A 12,018-nucleotide genomic window follows, 5' to 3' on the forward strand; every position below is an offset into this window, starting at 1 on the left:
AAAAAGATTGGCTAAGGTAAATATCGGTCCTTTAGAGGATGAGAAGGGAGATTTAATAATGGGAGATGAGGAAATGGCTGAGGAACTGAACAGGTTTATTGGGTCAGTCTTCACAGTGGAGACTCCTTCATTAAATGTTTTTAAGATAAAGATAGATAGTTTTTGAAGAATAAAGAGATTAAGGGTTATGGTGTTCGGGCCGGAAAGTGGAACTGAGTCCACAAAAGATCAGCCATGATCTCATTGAATGGCGGAGCAGGCTCGAGGGGCCAGATGGCCTAGTCCTGCTCCTAGTTCTTATGTTCTTATAAGCGTCGGTGGTGTTGTCGTTATATTGTTGTTGGTCAGCACTCTACCTCCTTGGTTCCTATCATGGAGCCTGAACCCTGTTTTGTTTTCTTGTTTGCTTCCTTCCAATATTTCATCCCTCTTGTTCCACTTGCTTGTTAATTTAATTATATTTCCCTTTTCATTCTCTATAGAGTGCTTTCTGAAGGGCAACTAAGGAGGGTAATAAATGCTGGCCTGACCAGTGATGCCTGCATCCTCCTAAAAAATATATATCCTGCTGCTTGTAATATTTGTGAGTCACTTTGATTTGCTATAAATAGAACCTTTGAGTTTAGCAATGATACGGTTTTATTACCAACTGCAGCTGCAATTCTTTCCACTGGGTATTGGTGTTATTTTAGTAAATTAAGTTATCTTTTAACCAAAAAATAACTTTTGGATCTGACCTGTCGGTAATTTTAGCCCTTTATTAAGTTTGGAGTCCGAGTATTATGGTTGACACATAGCTTCACAGCTCCAGGGTCCCAGGTTTGATTCTGGCTTGGGTCACTGTCTGTGCAGAGTCTGCACATCCTCCCCGTGTGTGCATGGGTTTCCTCCGGGTGCTCCGGTTTCCTCCCACAGTCCAAAGATGTGCAGGTTAGGTGGATTGGCCATGATAAATTTCCCTTAGAGTCCAAAATTGCCCTTAGTGTTGGGTGGGGTTACTTGGTTATGGCACTCTTTTAGACATGTATCTTCTGCTTTCCTACTGGAGCTCTGTCCATTGCTGTCCATTGGAGCTCTGTCCATTGCTGTCCATTGCTGACTCCTGTCCATTGCTACTAATCTTCAGTCTTCCTTCTTGTGCTTCTGTGTGGGACATTTTGAGGGGTTTACCTACCAGGGTAACTAAACATCCTGGAATTTACAGGACCATCCCATATTTGAGTTTGCCTTTTATCCTGTAGTTTAGACCTTTGTTTCTAGACCAAATGCAGTATGCACTGCACAAACAAATTATGCTCTTGCTTCAGTTGACCCACTCTGAGAGCATGGTGTCCCACCCCAACAGTCTGGACAGTCTCCAGCCCCTGCTCCCACACTATGGACACAACCCATCACCACCCTCCTCCCAAACCCCTCATCCCAGAGCAGGGACAGCACCTGCCCTTGCACCTCTAGCCACGACAGTAATTCCAACCTCCTCTCCCCATACAGCCAGCCCTACAGTTTGAACAGTTCCCATCCCCTTCAATTTAAGGCCGATGTTGTAACGTAAAACCATAAGAAATTGTAATAGGAATAGGCCATTCAGCCCTTCAAATTTTCTCCACTATTCAATAGAATCATGGCTGATTGGCCAAGACAATTAACATGCTCCGTGACCCAAGTTACGATTGTGAAGCCAAAAAACTGTTTTATGTTTTGACAGTGTGACTAACCTTTGCCACTGGCTCAAAAGATATGATGGCCTGTCACTTATATGGAGTGCTTGAAAATCTTGGTATTGAAAACAAATAAAGGCACAACATTTGCAACAAAGCATTTCTTTATCGTTCTTCCACCAAATTTATAGGGTGGGATTATTGCGCCCTTTCTGCTGGTGGGGTCTCCAGGTCCCGCCGAAGGTTACCCTCCATGATGGGATCCCCGGTGACCAGCGAGCAACACAAATGGCCATTGACATAGATGGGACCGAACGATCTCCAATGGCAAGCCGCCCCCACTGAGAGGAGGAGGGGGTGAGCTCTCATTGGGGGACCTCCGTGCCCATTTGCTCATTTCCTCGCTTTTCTCCCCTCTATTTTATTGCTGGTTCAGACCGATTTTCTCCTGGGCAGATTGTTGGGCATGCCAATTTTTGACACAAATTGTGAAATAATGCAGTGATGGGAATAATCATCATCAGTGCTGTGTTTGCTTCATGGCTGTTAATAATAATAATAATAATAATAACTTATTGTCACAAGTAGGCTTCAATGAAATGACCACCTTGTCTCTTCAAAACATTTCTGAGCAATGCCCTTTTCCCGCCTAGCTGAAGTGGTGAGTAAATATTAGTGTGTGCAACCATCCTCCAGCAGCAATTCATTTTTGGAGATATTGCTCCGTATCTAAACACAGACTTTAGTTTAATTTTTGAAAATTGAACTCCTGTTCTTTTTTTTGTTCATCCAGTCAGCTATTTTCTTGTCATCCACTTCAGAATGTTTGACATTAGACGTTTTATATAACTCTGCCAAAGCAGTGCACCCTGCACATTTTCTGACTCACAGCTTTTTGACTCAAAGGCAACCGACAGTGAAAAGAATCGAGCAAATGGTTAAAAAATTGTTTAATTGTGCCGCTTCGAATTCGATGAATGGGCTGGTTGGTGGGGGTGGGTGGGTGGGGGCAGAGAGAGTTTCTATTTTGGGTGCAATTGTGTATTCCAGTGCAAATTGTTCCCCAAATTGTGCCCTTTTTCAAAAGCGTTTTTGTTCCCAAAGTTTTCACTCAAACTCATTTCCTCCCACAGTCCAAAGATGTGCGGGTTAGGTGGATTGGCCATGCTAAATTGCCCGTAGTGTAAAGTAAGGTTAAGGGGGGGGGGGGGTTGTTGGGTTACGGGTATAGGGTAGATACGTGGGTTTGAGTAGGGTGATCATGGCTCGGCACAACATTGAGGGCCGAAGGGCCTGTTCTGTGCTGTACTGTTCTATGTTCTATGTTCTATTTGCATTTCGCTGAACGCCAAGTTTGCAATGAGCAAGCGCATTTTAAAATGTTATCTTTTTTAAAACATGTATCTTTTTTTTTTAATTCTCAGTGATGTTTGATTAAAACAGATGATTAGGTTTATCACAAATCATAAATATTTTAAATCGCAGATCCAAATATTTGCTCTTGGTTTGGGTGTGCAGAGATAGGAGAATACACCATTCTGTGAACCCAACCTTTAAATATGGCTGCGTGGACATTGGTCTGGGGAGGGGGAATGGGTGCAGGCTGAAAAGGTGTTGGGGTAGACAACCCAGGAAGAAGTGAGAACGTTACCAGGAATTGAGGTGGGCTGGAGCAAAGACTTGCCTCGGACTTCTGGCACTGTGTCCAAAAATAATGATTAAAACGAAAAACGTCCCTCCAGCCCCTAACCCTTACTCCCCCACATAGTCCCCATCCATGTAATCTCATGCCATGAACATCACCCCCCCCCCCTCCCCAGCGCCTCATATCCTCCATGCTAACTTTTCCCCGCCACCCAATTACATGGCCATTTATAGCCCCGATGATAACTCAGGCATCTCCACCTCCTTCATGGTCCTTCAAGCTACTTATTTTGCCAACTTAGTGTCAACTCATACTAACCCATTCCCCAACTCACCACCGCTTGTTCTTACTGCTAACATGCCCACTCACCTAGAATCCACCATGAGCAGACCTTAGGGCCCAAGCAGAGTTGAGATAAAATAAGGTTCTATATAATTTGTGCGACACGGTGGCACAGTGGTTAGCACTGCTGCCTCACAATTCCAGGGTGCCAGGTTCAATTCCAGCCTCGGGTGACTGTCTTTGTGGAGTTTTCACTTTCTCCCCGTGTCTGCGTGGGGTTTCCTCCTGTTGCTTTGGTTTCCTCCCACAGTCCAAAGATGTGCAGGCCAGACTATATTGCCCCTCAGTTTCAAAAGGGTTAGGTGGGGGTTACTGCGTTACGGAGATAGGGTAGAGGTGAGGGTTTAAGTAGGGTGCTCTTTTAAAGGGCCGTGCAGACATGATGGGCCGAATAGCCTCCTAATGCACTATGATTCTATGATTTCTTTTTTCTATAAATTTAGAGTACCAATTAAGGGTCAATTTAGTGTGGCCAATCCACCTAACCTGCACATTTTGGTTGTGGGGGTGACACCCACGCAGATATGGGGAGAATGCGCAAACTCCACATGGACAGTGACCCAGGGCCGGGATTCAAACCCAGGTCCTCAGCGCCGTAGGCAGCAATGCTAACCACTGCACCACCATGCTGCCCTACAATGATTCTCTGATAATAAAGAACTTTGACCATTACAGACTTTACTATATGTATTTTCTTTTATTACATTTACATTCCTTCAACTAGATAAAGCCTTATAACAACAAACTTTTCCTTCATTGCCCAAGCCCTTATAGTGAAAAGCATTGGAATTCATGGTCCCACATCATTGGGTTTATAAGCACTTTTAGTTATCAATCAAACTGGTAAATAACAGTCACCCTACTGTGATAATGGGTGGTTGTGAAATCAGTCATGCAGCATTAATCATGCAATAGAAATCATCAGGCTTATGTTTGATAGGTCTGTTGATAGTTTCAATGGGTTTTTACAAGTGTACACACATTTATGTTTACTTTTAACACTTCCAATGGCTACCTGACCTTCCCCCAAATGTGTCTTTGGACTAGATCTAAAAAAGGTACATTACAGAGTACCCTGGCTATCCCAATGAATCCATCAAGTTCAGACCAGCTCACACCTAGTCTAATTTGCATATTTGGGTTTCACACACCTGGTCTACCAAATTCCCAGCTGATGATTTAAATGGCCAGCCACTTCCATAATCCTGCATGCATGAAATGCACCCCCCCCCCCCCACCTCCAATCCTGATCCCATTAAAATGGGAAGTGCCACGATCAAGGTCAGGAGATTTTCTCTATCTTTGTCTCTCCATCACGGTGAAAATCCCTAACCTCTGAGGAATCCAATTTTCAGTGACCCAAATGCACATTTAAATATGCATACATTATTTTCTAGTTATACTGGGCAGGGGTTAGTTTTCTGGGAAAATAAAAACAAGAGCTTTTAAAACATGCTTTAGAGTACTTGCACCCAAAAAAACTAGATTAAATTTTCTAGCCCCTTTGAAGGAGCACGAACAAGCATAATCAGCAAAAACGCCCAATGCTGATCAGTTCATCCTGGGGGCATGGCTAATTTTGTGCATCTACTTGTGGTGCAATGTTTTTAAAAAGAATGCAAAAGGAAACTTGAATTGCGCCAGACATACGTTGTTACAATGTAAGAAATTTTCACTTTTTACATTTTTTCAGTCATGTTATTAAAACCTGGGTTAAGATGCATACAGACAGTATGACTGTGATTAAGATGTCATAAAAGTTAGGTAAGCATTGATTTGCAGGTGAAATGTTCTGCTAATAGACATTGAGAATGATTTAGTTATTTACAGATAACTTGCGAACGGGATCATGTTTATGTTTGAAAGATTCCTGGGATGCAGATAATTTATGAAGGGTATTTTCATTGATCCTGACAAAACAAGTCAAGGGACTTGGGTACAGATGATCTGGTTAATTGGAGAAGCCAGATCTATCTGAAAAAGCAGTTGGTCCTAGAACTCTCATCTTGATCAGAGGTGTTTTAGTTTGGCCCTAAAAGATTCTCTCTCATGCACTGAGAAAAGCAAGAGGGTGGTGAATCTGTGGAACTCAATGCCATAGGAAGTTGTGGAGGCCAAGTCATTGAGTGGCTTTAAGACAGAGATAGATAGTTTCTAGATTAATAAAGGGATCAGGGGTTATGAGGAAAATGAGAAACATATCAGCCATGATTGAATGGCAGAGCTGACTCAATGGACCAAATGACCAAATTATACTCATACGTCTTATAATATTATGGTCTGAAGTAGAAACCTGGGGCGAAATCCTCCCCTACCCGGCGGGGCAGGGGGTCCCACGTAGTGGAGTGGTGCCAACCACTCCGGTGTCGGGCCTCCCCAGAGGTGTGGAATTCACCTCACCTTTAGGGGCTAGATGCGCGCCGGAGTGGGTCCCGCTCCCCCGACTGCCTTTGGCGCCATGCTGCCCGCCGACGGGGCTGGCCGAAAGGCCTTCACCGGTCGGCATGAGTCCGCGCATGCGCCAGAGCGTCAGCGGCCGCTGACGTCACCACCGGCACATGCGCGGTGGAGGGGGTCTCTTCCGCCTCCGCCATGGTGGAGGCCGTGGCGGCGGCAGAAGAAAATTAGTGCCCCCACGGCACAGGCCCCCCTGCCGATCAGTGGGCCCCGATCGCAGGCCAGGCCACCGTGGGGGTACCCCCCGGGGTCCGATCGCGTGTGCCCCCCCAGGACCCTGGGGGTCCGCTCGCGCTGCCTGCTCCCGCCAGCACAGAGGTGGTTTAAATTCCGCCCCAGGTTGTTAACTTTATTCATGTGTGGCATTTGAAATATATTGGTTTGCTTAATTGGAATATAGTGGCAGGTTTAGGAAGTAAGCTAATGCTTTCTTTTTCACTAAAGAACTGCTGTAACTGTTAACTGTAAAGCACCTTCTTTGTTGCTAATGTGGTTAATTCTGTATTTAAGTTCAAGTTTGTTTTAACCTAAAAGATACCTTTGGGTCAGACCTGTGGTGCAGTAATATTTCCGCACAGTCTCATAAATTGCAAATTGTTGTGTACTCGTCTGGCATCCTAACAGTTATACTTAACATTTGGTGAGCTTTTGCACTGGTGAAGCTGCTTTTAGCCAAATTGCACTGAGACAAGTACCAAGTGTAACTCCAGACTTTGATGTTTTGCACTGGGGTACAAAATGGCAAGTACAAAGGATACTGAATTATTTGTTCTTCATTTTATGCACCCAATAAGATATCACTTGTTGTCTACTTCAGGAAAAATACTTCCCTGGAAGAAGTTTAGCTTTGTGACCTCTGGTGGCCTTTCTTTCCTGAGCATCTTTTTAATGCATCTTCATTGGGAGGTTGACTAACTCTTTCAACGTCTTTCATCAATGTTGCAATCTCTCCAGTCGTGGTCCGACACCTTCACTGAGAGAGTTATTTTCTTTTCTTGCTCTTTCCTAACTGGTTCCTGATGCTTTTCTGTTATTTTTGAACATTGGGCAAATCCTTTTTGTGCTTTTGATTGCACCTTTGTCTCTCCTTAGAGCACTGCAGATGCTTTTTATATGCTAGTGACAATTTTAGGTGAGCGGTTGTATCAGTTTCAGTGCTCTCCTCTTGTTGCACTTTCACTTCACACCATTTCCCATCAGATCCTAGCGGAAGCTGCACTGACAAATTCAGCAATAGTTCTTGAAAGACAATTGAAAAAGATACGCTCTGTGCTACTCAGAACAAAATCAATTTAGCAAGTTCAGATTAAGGGCAATGGTGAGAAAACTGTATGTTTGCCTCTAGCTGCCATTTTAAAAATTCTTGGTGCCAAAAACTGCATTGAGCCTGATGGATTCAGCAAAAATTGCTGCCAGGATCTTTTTTTAACCCAACCAATCATTTCCGCTGTTTAATGTGATTTCATTACTGTCTTTCAGTTATTGTCTTGTGTTGCAATGTAGCTCATGATCTGTCTGCGAGTGACCGCTTTGAAAAACAGGAGGAAATTTGAACAGCCATTGGTACATGTGACAAAAATAAAGTATTGTCGTTCATTATGGATTATCGTAGTATTAATTTTTGCTGATCTTTGTCACTCAGCTGCGTTAAATGTATGTTAGTCATATTTAATTACATGCCCGTGGTGGACATCAACAGGAATTCACTTCTGCTCCAATAAATAGACACAGGCAGAGGCTGTGGGGGTTGGATCACGATGTGCATGTTTGTAATATGTATCTCTGCAAATAAATGTTTATGAAAGTGTGTAACGATTGGCTCCAGTTTCATGCTTGACCACCTAGCTTCTGGAACATACCGAGCCGCAGAGAACATGCATTGCGGATTGTATGCTGAAAACATTAATATGCGTCATTAGCTGCGATGATCTGATATGAATCTTGTTATGACCAAAGGCAAAGACTTCTTGCATAGCCAGATATACAGGATACAACAAGTTTATTCTACTACTTAATTAGTACTCCACAATACAATGCTCTACTCTACTCCACTCCCCTCGGTCCTCTTCGCTGACCTGCTCCCGGGTTGGGATTTATATCCTGTGGGTATTCCTCTAATTGTTCATTACCTTGCTGTGGAACAGGAGTTTGGCTGTTAACACAAAGACCCTCCCATCCACATGATCCTTTCCCATTACCATTTGTTTCATTACTGGAATGCTGGTTAGAGAGTTTGCCCCATTCTCCATTTACGCCATTACTAGTGTTCCTGTTGGATGGAGTGTTAGCCAAGATCCAATACTGAGGGGGAACCAGAGTGCAAGCCCCCAATGGTACCAGCCCTTGTCTATGGCAATACCCTGGGACTGGTAGGGGGACCGGAGTCCCAAGCATTGCTTCCAATATCCTTTTGTACAACACCTGGGGAGTTTAGAATGTGTAGGAGTTAAATCAGACCCAATGTAGGTCCTGATTCCTTAGGGGGTCATAACACATAACAGATGATTTCATCTGTTCGTGTCGATTGGGTGCAAAACTATTAGCGTTATTATGCTCAATTGCATCCCTGATATTTGTCTGGGGAAGTATGAACATCATATGATGAAGATACTTAAGCTTCAAAAGGTGATCTTGACCAACACACATCCTTGATAATTGGCAGTCAATGAATGGCTGACCATCCAATAAAATCATCACAAAAGTCTTTTCATTTCCTTCTCTCTGGTCGATTTATCACTGTGTGTCTTTGAAGAAATGCATATGAAAAGGATGTGATCAAATCACAAGATTACACCCTTTAAAATTACAGATAGGCAGTTAAATGATGATGGGCGGCATGGTAGCACAGTGGTTAGCACTGCTGCCTCACAGCTCCAGGGACCCGGGTTCAATTCCGACCTCGGGACTGTCCGTGTGGAGTTTGCCATTTCTCCCCGTGTCTGCGTGGCTTTCCTCCGGGTGCTCCGGTTACCTCCCACAATCCAAAGATGTGCGGGTTAGGAAGTTTGGCCATGATAAATTGCCCTTTAGTGGACAAAAAGGTTGGGTGGGGTTACTGGGTTACGGGGATAGGGTGGGGGCGTGAACTTAAGCAGGGTGCTCTTCCCAAGGCCGGTGCAGACCTGATGGGACGAATGGCCTCTATCTGCACTGCAAATTCTATGATAAATGTAAAGTGCTTTGGATCATTTCCTTGAATGACCAGTACTACTGTACCCTAAATAATATTCTTGGCAGAGCCAAATCTTGCAGCATCTATCTTGGGCACGTCAGTGGCTCCACTTTTGCTTGAAAATTAGTTGCAATTATGCTCTTAGAGACTGATCTAATTATATTCCGTTTGATTCACAGGTGATCGCATATTCTTCAGGTGCAGTGTATCAGAATCTAAGTGCAAAACTGAGAGGGCGAATCTCCTTTGCAGCAGATTACCTGCTGGGGAACGCTTCCATTAAAATATCATCCCTGCATTCAACAGACTCCGGACTGTACACCTGCAAAGTGAAAAATGAAGGAATCTATGACTTGAAGACTGCTATTAATCTTGTTGTTTTGGGTGAGTGTCCGGAAAAATGTACATTTTTATATTGGGTTGCTTTGTAAAGTAATGAAAGATTTCTGTGCGCTGAGTGTTAAAAAGTTGTCATAATAATGTCAGGGCTCACGACAAAGATCAGGCAGACATTCTTTATTTCAAATTTTTTTTATTCTCCTCCTTTTTCACATTTTCTCCCAAATTTACACCCACCAACAATAAACAAATATGTCAATCCCCATATCAATAACAACGATCCCATCCTCCCACCAAACCCCAAACATGTTCACACAAACAAATGACAAAATGGAATTAGGGATCGCCCATTGTCGCCATTAACGCACACAGCCCCCCTCCCCCCAACCCTCCCACCCACCCGCCCCAACTAATGTTTGATGTTATCCAGTTCTTGAAAGTGCATAATGAATAATGCCCATGAATTGTAGAACCCCTCCATCCTTCCCCTCAGTCCAAACTTAACCTTCTTAAGAGTCAAGAATTCCAACAGGTCCCCCCGCCACGCCAGGGCACAGGGTGGCGAGGTTGCTCTCCAACCTAACAGGATCCGCCTTTGGGCGATCAACGAGGCGAAGGCCACAACATCTGCCTTCGCACCCGTTTCCAATCCTGGTTGGTCCGACACCCCAAATATGGTCTCCCCGGGGCCCGGGTCCAGTTTCACGTGAACCACTTTAGAAATTACCCTAAAAACCTCCTTCCAGTAATCCTCCAGCTTTGGACAGGACCAAAACATATGAACGTGATTAGCGGCGCCCCCAGCAACGTTCACACACACCTTCTACTTCTTCAAAGAATCGGCTCATCCTCGCCCTCGTGAGGTGTGCTCTCTGTACAACCTTCAGCTGTATTAGCCCCAACCTCGCGCATGAGATGGAGGCATTCACTCTCCAGAGTACCTCACACCAGAACCCCTCCTCCATATCCTCTCCCAACTCTTCCTCCCACTTTGCTTTGATCCCTTCCAGTTGTGCCTTCTCCTCTTCCAAAATAGCTCTGTAAACTGCCGACACTCCCTCTTCTCCAGTTCCCCTGTCGTCAGCACCTCCTCCAGCAATGTTGAGGCCGGCTCCACCGGGAATCTCTGTATCTCCTTTCTGGCAAAATCTTGAAACTGCAAGTATCTTAACATTTCCCCCTGCTCTAGCCAATACTTCGCTTCCAGCTCCTTCAATCTGCAAACCGACCCCTAAGAAACAAATCGTTTAGTGTTCTAATCCCCTTCTCCTCCCATTTCCAAAAATTTCCATCCCACTTCCCTGGCTCAAATCTGTGGTTCCCCCGAATCAGCATTTCCCTTGACCCTGCCCCCAACCCGAAGTGTTGGCAAAACTGCCTCCAAATTCTCAATTAAGCTATTATTACCGGACTCCCTGAGTATTTCCCCGGAGCTATCGGGAGCGGCGCTGTTACTAGTGCTTTCAATCCCAACCCCTGCACAAACTCTCCTTCATTCCGACCCACTGGGAATCAACCCTTCTGACCCAGCTCCGCACCTTCTCCACATTCGTCGCCCAGGAGTAATACATCACGTTCGGAAGACCCAAACCCCCTGCCTGCCTTCTGCTCTGTAGCAGCACCTTTCTAACTCTGGCCACCTTCTCTCCCCATATGAACAAAGTAATCTTTCCCTCAATCTCTCTGAAAAAAGCCTTTGGCAGGAAAATCGGCAGGCATTGAAAAATAAACAGAAATCGCGGCAACACGTGCATTGTAACCGCCTGTACCCGACCCGCCAGTGACAGAGGGAGACCATCCCACCTTGCCAGATCAGCTTTCACTCTCCCCACCTAACTAGAAATGTTGTACCTGCGGAGCTTCCCCCCCCCCCCCCCCCCCCCCCATTCCCAGGCAACCTGCACGCCCAGGTTCCTGCCCTAGTAAGTACCCCGAGAAAGACCCAAACAGTTGAAGCAGCTCCAATATTCCCACAATCGACACACTCGGGTCCGAAACGTATAACAGCAAGTCATCGGCATATAAAGACACCCTATGCTCTATCCCCCCCCCCCCCACACTATTCCTTTCCATACCCCCGAACTTCTTAATGTGATGGCCAACGGCTCAATCGCGAGTGCAAACAGCAGGGGGGACATAAGACATCCCTGCCTAGTCCCACGGTGGAGAGAAAAGTATCTCGAGCTGATGTTGTTTGTGTGGACACTCACCCTTGGCTCCTTATATAGTAGCTTTACCCAGTTCACAAATCGTGGCCCAATCCCAAACCGGTCCAGAACTGCCATCAAGTACCCCCATTCTACCCGGTCAAACAACTTCTCAGCGTCCAATATCACAACCACCTGGTTTGTCCCCCTCCGCCGGTGCCATAACGACGTTCAATACCCTTCTAATGTTTGAAAAGA

At 45.1% G+C, this 12,018-nt stretch overlaps 1 protein-coding gene across 2 annotated transcripts in view; it reads left to right on the forward strand.

The window, feature by feature from the left end:
• LOC119954448 (CXADR-like membrane protein) overlaps positions 1-12,018 on the forward strand; it is a 165,310-nt gene that overhangs the window by 127,827 nt on the left and 25,465 nt on the right. For both annotated transcript variants that reach the window (XM_038779667.1, XM_038779666.1), the window contains exon 3: positions 9,454-9,658. In XM_038779667.1, coding sequence (XP_038635595.1) covers positions 9,454-9,658 — 205 coding nt within the window. The remainder of the gene's footprint in view (positions 1-9,453; positions 9,659-12,018) is intronic.

The sequence above is a fragment of the Scyliorhinus canicula genome, chromosome 19, assembly GCF_902713615.1.
Source record: "Scyliorhinus canicula chromosome 19, sScyCan1.1, whole genome shotgun sequence".
Taxonomy (NCBI): Eukaryota; Metazoa; Chordata; class Chondrichthyes; order Carcharhiniformes; family Scyliorhinidae; genus Scyliorhinus; species Scyliorhinus canicula.